Source organism: Cebidichthys violaceus, unplaced genomic scaffold (assembly GCF_023349555.1).
Source record: "Cebidichthys violaceus isolate CVI_PGR_0920_01 unplaced genomic scaffold, fCebVio1.0.p SCAF_118, whole genome shotgun sequence".
Classification (NCBI taxonomy): Eukaryota; Metazoa; Chordata; class Actinopteri; order Perciformes; family Stichaeidae; genus Cebidichthys; species Cebidichthys violaceus.
This window is the reverse complement of record NW_027176283.1, coordinates 406,199-412,611: the sequence shown is the minus strand read 5'-3', so window position 1 is coordinate 412,611 and position 6,413 is coordinate 406,199. Positions and strand designations below refer to the sequence as shown.

Below are 6,413 nucleotides of genomic sequence, written 5' to 3'. Positions count from 1 at the left end.
ACATACTGTGAGTAACACACACACACACACACACACACACACACACACACACACACACACACACACACACACACACACGTGTATCCGCACATTTCATCCAATGTATATGTCCTTACAATACTGTATGACATCAGTATGTTAGTGTAAGATGAATTCACTCTTTCTCTGTTCTCTGATATTGAAGTGTTATTTGAAGTAGGTGACAACCACCAACATCACAAGTAGACACACATAAAAAGGAGGGGAGGGGATTAGCTCAATGTAGAAGAATAAGATATTTTCTGCTCAATTTGTGCATAATTACAGCTATAAAAACTTTCTTAAGCAGCAACATCCTCAATCCTAAAAGGGGAAACATCCACACAATGTGCCTTAAAACCTGTTAGACTAATCTGAAACACTAATGGTTTTTACCATCTAGTTAACCATCAGTTTCACGCCCAAACAGGTGTGATGCAAGGTTATTAATGAGGTATAAAATACAACAGAACAAATAGTATTTTATTTCATGAATAATGTCGAATTGTGTGATGTCTTTCCGTTATAATAATAGCAATACAATTATGTTGCATAATTTCAGATTCGGTGACAAATCGTTTTATTTTATAATTTGTGTGCTTATTTTTTACTTTCACTCGCTTTTTTTCTCGCGCTTGTTTGTTTATTTGTATACATTACTTCAATCAATTTTATAATTTAATTTATTGTGAAAAATATGTTTGGAAAAAAACAAAGAAACCCACTTCCTGTTTGGATCGACGTGATTGGCTGATTCTAACCGCGCTGACTCCTGGGAAAGCGCGATGTTTAAATCTGTTTCCGGTTTCTGTCTGCTTCGGCCGATCAGTACGCCAGACATGGAGCGACATCATAACAGGTAGAACTCTATCTTATTACGTACTTAAAATATTATTTTATACATGAAATATACATACATAAGTGTGTTTTCCTTCGCAATAACAAATCAGCATACTTTTGTCAACAGTGTATTAGCTTTACGGCCTTTATAGCATCGATGCTAGCCGCTCTCAGGCCAAATTACATTCAATAACTGAGTAGTTTAATTGAACCTTGGTTTTCACGAAAGGTACAAATCTGTATTAATGATATAAAAGTAATTTTAGGAATCTTTTGCTTCCACTTTTCAATTCGGCATATACATAAACTAAATTTACCATTGGATGATTGGTTCTCCTGTTACTTTCACAATGGTCGTCAGCCAAAAATACTAGTAGTACAGCTGTTTTGTATTCAACTCTACTGACTTCATTAAGTGGGACCAAGCAGTAATACTGCACCCAAAATCTATCTTTTGAGTGTCAAATCTTCACCAGGTGGCTATTAAAATGTGTAATTTAAGACCATGGTCACTTAACACATAAATAAAGGATCATTTCACAGTCTCCTCTATAAAGAGCACTGCAATGACTACCTTTATTACTAACTGGAACAATGAACACCGGATGAAGCTGATGTGATGGTCTGTGTATGATTTCCAGTGTGACGAAAACTCCCCTCAACAATATTGCAGTGAAGAGGAGGAGCAAAAGTAAGAGCTACCGGCTGTCATACCGCAGCTGTTTAGGTGCTGCTGCGTCACGTCTCGGTTTAACTCCAGCACTGACGGCACGGAGGCTCAACACCAGCAGAAGGGCTCCGAAGTCGCACAATATCACTGTGAGTCGGCCCCGGGCCGTTGTTCTCCATGTTTTCATTCCATCTGACATGCGTGATCAGTAGCAGCGGTACCCAGAATGCTCATCGTCTCCATCCTCTCCTTTCCTTGTCAAAGGAGAAGGTGAATCCCGAGCAGCTGGCCTTACTGATGAAAACCGAGTGGCAGCTGTCGTACGTCACTCCTCTCTATCGGTTCAGACACACCCAGCTGAAGAGCTACTCCAGGCAGCTCTCAGCGTTCATTGCTGCGGGGAAGCAGCAAGGTCTGGCAGTGGAGGTGGAGGGCCCGCAGGCGGCCTTCAGGGTCTCCTTCTCTTTGGTGCAGGGGATGACTGAGTCGGACGACGATGCTGAGACTGTCCTCATACAGGTAGGCCCAGGATTCCATAAAGGCAGAGATACGCCTTTCGGGCTGATGGTGTCAATTTGTTCCTCCGGTGTTGTGGTCTGAGAGTGAATGGCATGTTGCTGTTTCTCACTTTTCCCTCGTCCGCCACAGATCCACTCGAAGCCGCCGTTTGCCGGGCAGGACGAGCCACAGAAGCCAGTGTGGAGCGGCTGGCTGACCTGCGTCAACGGCAACCCAGAGTACCTGCGCTCACTTCCGAAATACTTCATCTGCCTACCGCTCTTCGGCAGCAGTGGGGCCGAGGGTCTCACGACGTTGGTCAAGTCCTGGTTCCAGCAGTCCTTCGACTGCTGCTTTGGCCCCCTGGAAATCAGCCACACGAGCCTACAGTGGCTGATGGCATTGTGGACCAACTGCCACATGGAGTCCAGCATCCAGCACCTCAAAATGATTTGGACTCTTCCAGCTGTGCCACCGCTGCAGGTCACCTACACGGTTAATCCCGAGGACGCCTGGGAGCTGTGGATCAGTGTGAGGAAGGCGAGGGAGAAGAGAGGAAGAGGGGAGGAGGCGGAGGAGGAGAACTGTATCGACATTGAGGAGGTGACGAGGTTCATGCAGGAGCTGAAGAGCCACTTCTACAGACACTTCAGGCTGGATCTGTCAGCGGGAAGCCTGAACCAGGTCTCCACAGCTCTGGGCTCAGCCAAGTCCAGCGGCAGAATGAAGGTACCACCTGACGACTGTTCTCATGAGAACATTGTTTTCCATGAGACTCATACACATGGACTAAATGTATTTGCTTTGTTTCTTTTCAGATCTCCAACAGCAGATACATGATCACCACCCTGACGCTACTGACGGAGTGCGCCCTCCTCAAAATGCCCATCTGAGTGACCGGATACAGACTTTAATGCCACCAGGGAATACGATATTCCAATAGCAGCATTCATTTGACTAAACAGTTACTTCCTGGAGAGACTGGAAGCTTTATATTGAATTTATATATGTTTTTTTTTTGTTTTTTTTAAACAAAGCGAAACATCCTCTTTTTCCAAACATGAAATGGAGAGTCATTTTTCCATAATATTCTCTTCAATGAAAGGGTATTATTATATTCTGGCCTTTTTATCCCTTCTTATTTTAAATACAGGAAGTCTTGTAGCCGTAATTATGACTTTCCCCGTTCTAGTGTTCCCAGTCTACCAGGTCGTCGACTTTGTCTGCTGTGCCACCGCTTGTAAATACTAAACCTTATATATGCTTGTCCAGCTGTTTATATATTTTTGACGATTGTAGTTTAAATAAAAGCAAAAAAAAAGGAGGTTTGACTGATGCATGATAAAACAAAATCAACTTTATTTTAAAAGACACACACAACCAAGTTCATACAGCTCAAATAACAAAATATCAAATAGAAACAATGAGGGAATATGAGCATACAAAATGCCAGTTGGAAACACAAGCTTTTAAAAAAAACAAAAAACAAAACATCTGTATGTAACACTGTATATTGCACTGGTAGAAAAAGGCAAAAAAAAAAAAAATCAGCAACTCGTGATTAAATGAAGCAGACTCCAATGAGTGGCTGTCTTATCTGGATGACGTGAACACGACTCTGCAGCATCTCTAAACGCACAATGAAAATAGCAAAGGGCGTATTAGTCCCCATCGCTGCTCCATTGTGCTCTTTAATGACAGAACGCTAGCTTGCAATTGTTGTAATTAGGGTGCAGCAGATGCTCATCCTGTCATTAAAAAGGCATCGTGGAGCTGAGGATTATGGGAATAAAGGGTCTGTATTTAATACTAATGTATATTAATAACTCCTGCTCAGAGTGGAAAAATAACTGTTTAAATCCACCAGCCAACTTTAAAAACTGAATTGTGTTTGCTTACATGCTTCAATAGGCACATAGACTTCACAGCTACTAGACTGGGGGATGGCGTTAACTTCCCACTCTGCTGCCTTCCATGTTTATATAATATTTACCCGTGTGTGGGTCTTTACACCTCTGAAAAAGGGGGGGTTGGCAATGTAATTACAATGGCGCCCACGCATGCCAACTATCTGAGATCAGCGTCCACCAGGCAGAAACACGAGGGGGGGGGGGGGGGGCGTCAAACTCCGATCAAAAGCAACGAGGACTCTGTGCTCGTTTGTGGCAGCGTGACACATTCAGCAGTTTGGCATAATAGATCTGTTACGGAACAAAGTCACAGTATGATCAACTCCGATTCTCTCCTCAACCACCACACACACACACACACACACACACACACACACACACACACACACACACACACACACACACACACACACACACACACACACACACACACACACACTTCAGAATGTGCAGTCAAGTCTTTCAAAAAGGAACTCATTAGCTATGATTGATTTGAAACAGGGGGGGAGTAGAACAACGTTACACCGTTAATACAACAGATCATGCTCTCATGTTGTTGTTAAAAAGGTGAATGGATGCCCACATGGGGCCCCGAGAGGTAAACAGCGGGGAGGAGAGTGACCCATGTAGTGGTGTGATTCACAGTAAGCGGAGGCTGCGGCGCGTGCAGCGGCACTAGGAGGCCAGACCCAGAAAGAAGCCGCCGACGAACCCGCTGGACAAGACGATGTTCCTCTTTATAAAGTCTGTGGCCTGGGGGGGCAGAGAGTGAGTCAATAAGAGATTAAAAGCAGCATACTGTATTAACCAGTTTAATCAATCTAGTGCAATACTACCTGTTTAAGACTGGACTTAGAATGGATACATCATAAAACATACATAGGGGTAATGCATTTTTTATGTCTAGTGGGCGTAGTGTGGTTGACTGTACACTAGAGGGCACTGCTGGTTTGCAGATAAAGAAATAAACCTCCCCCACCACAACCAGGACATCCAAAACAAACATTTAGTTGTCAATAATTACATGTCAGGGGTGCTTTTTTTCTAATGTAACAAAAGTAGACAACAGTCAATTAAAAGAAAGGGTGAAACAAAGAGCAAGCTTTGTTACAGGTACCTTTACCTCCTCAATGAATGTGTTTATTTCAGGGGCTGCTTTGTTTGCTTTCTTCTTCAGGTGCTTCTTTGCTTTGTTCACATCCTTCTCCACCTTCTTCCAGTCCACCTGCACGTAGCCACTGTGATTGGCGATCTGTGGGTGTGGATCAAAATGATCATCTACTTGTAAAATGGTAACCCGATTAATACACTGATAGCATCGCAGCACAGAGTCAGCGTCCAGATGGCCTGCGTTCCTCTCGAGCCAGCTAACACACAATGCTGGTCTTTCTGCTGTAGAGAGGAGACCAGCTGAGCCTCATGCTGTGCAGCTGGCATAGTCAGTCATATTCAAAAAGATGCACTTTCAAAACATTATTTTGGTCGGCTTGCCTGTAAAAGAAGGAACCCTCCTCCAACAGCGGTGGCAGCGATCTTCCCAACTCTCTGGAAGAGGTAACCAGCACACCTGTATGTGTTGAGAGGAAGAGAGGATTCTTCATTACACAAGTGCACTAACACACAATCAATCAATAATAGATCCTCAAACCTTATTGAATGAATTCAGACAGGTGTGTGTGTGATTTCGGAAGATGAATCCTCGTGCCTCACCATCCAGTCACCCCTCCCATCGCGATCTGAGTGGCCACAGAGTACTTCTCAGCAATCGGGCCGGAGTTGCTCCCAAACACCCGACTCCACCACTGGTGCCTTCGGGCATATTCTGTCAGGTCCACGACCTCATAGACCTCCTCTTCACTCTCCGGGTCGTCCTGCCCTGCGAGCGACAAACGTATGAAGTCATCGATCACAATACTTTGTGTCGCTGGCCCTTCAAAATAAGAGCTCAGCCGTGAGTGCTGCTTGTTCGTTGTATGTAAATGACTTGGGAAGCTATAATTAGCCGGCTAGCGTCAAATGGCTACCTATTCGATATCCTGCACACTAACTGCTATAGGTTACTATTTATATATACTGTTACAAGAAGGATACTAATTACAATATTGCTGGTGGGAAAAACGTTCTAATTTCAACTATTTATTGGGGTAAAGAGGCCCGTATGCACAACAAACAAAATCACCAACCTTCTCTGTGATCCGCCGTCGCCATTTTGGAAAAACTAGTTATGTCACCAGGATGTTGACAATACTAAACCACGCCCACACCGTGACGCTCTGCCACGTCATGTTAGAACGCTGTGATCTCGCTCGATTAGGCTTGTGCAATTTAGCAGCGTTATTGCAAAAAAAAAAACATGTAAAATAATAATAATAAAATTATAATATGCAACTTTCAAACAACCAAGTGTCAATGCATATTGCTGAATATGAGATGATATTTTATCAAGTGAAAATTACTACATTTCTCAAGAAAAGTAA

At 43.6% G+C, this 6,413-nt stretch overlaps 2 protein-coding genes across 3 annotated transcripts; one reads left to right on the top strand and one right to left on the bottom strand.

The window, feature by feature from the left end:
- The first annotated feature begins 762 nt into the window (after positions 1 to 762).
- On the top strand, positions 763 to 3,349 carry cenpl (centromere protein L). Its single transcript, XM_068705437.1, has 5 exons — positions 763 to 877; positions 1,500 to 1,677; positions 1,793 to 2,047; positions 2,177 to 2,755; positions 2,845 to 3,349. Exons 1-5 carry the CDS (start codon positions 804 to 806, stop codon positions 2,917 to 2,919), a joined length of 1,161 nt encoding a protein of 386 aa, XP_068561538.1. The 5' UTR covers positions 763 to 803; the 3' UTR covers positions 2,920 to 3,349.
- Positions 3,350 to 3,363: 14 nt separating this feature from the next.
- On the bottom strand, positions 3,364 to 6,302 carry LOC137868571 (FUN14 domain-containing protein 1). 2 transcript variants are annotated; one of them, XM_068705438.1, is made up of 5 exons: positions 6,120 to 6,302; positions 5,647 to 5,812; positions 5,428 to 5,503; positions 5,054 to 5,188; positions 3,364 to 4,689 (listed from the first exon to the last, which is right to left on the bottom strand). In XM_068705438.1, exons 1-5 carry the CDS (start codon positions 6,142 to 6,144, stop codon positions 4,612 to 4,614), a joined length of 480 nt encoding a protein of 159 aa, XP_068561539.1. In that variant the 5' UTR covers positions 6,145 to 6,302; the 3' UTR covers positions 3,364 to 4,611. The 2 variants fall into 2 exon arrangements, with proteins under 2 accessions (XP_068561539.1, XP_068561540.1); XM_068705439.1 differs by having other exon boundaries at positions 5,060 to 5,188; positions 6,120 to 6,291.
- Positions 6,303 to 6,413: the final 111 nt, after the last annotated feature.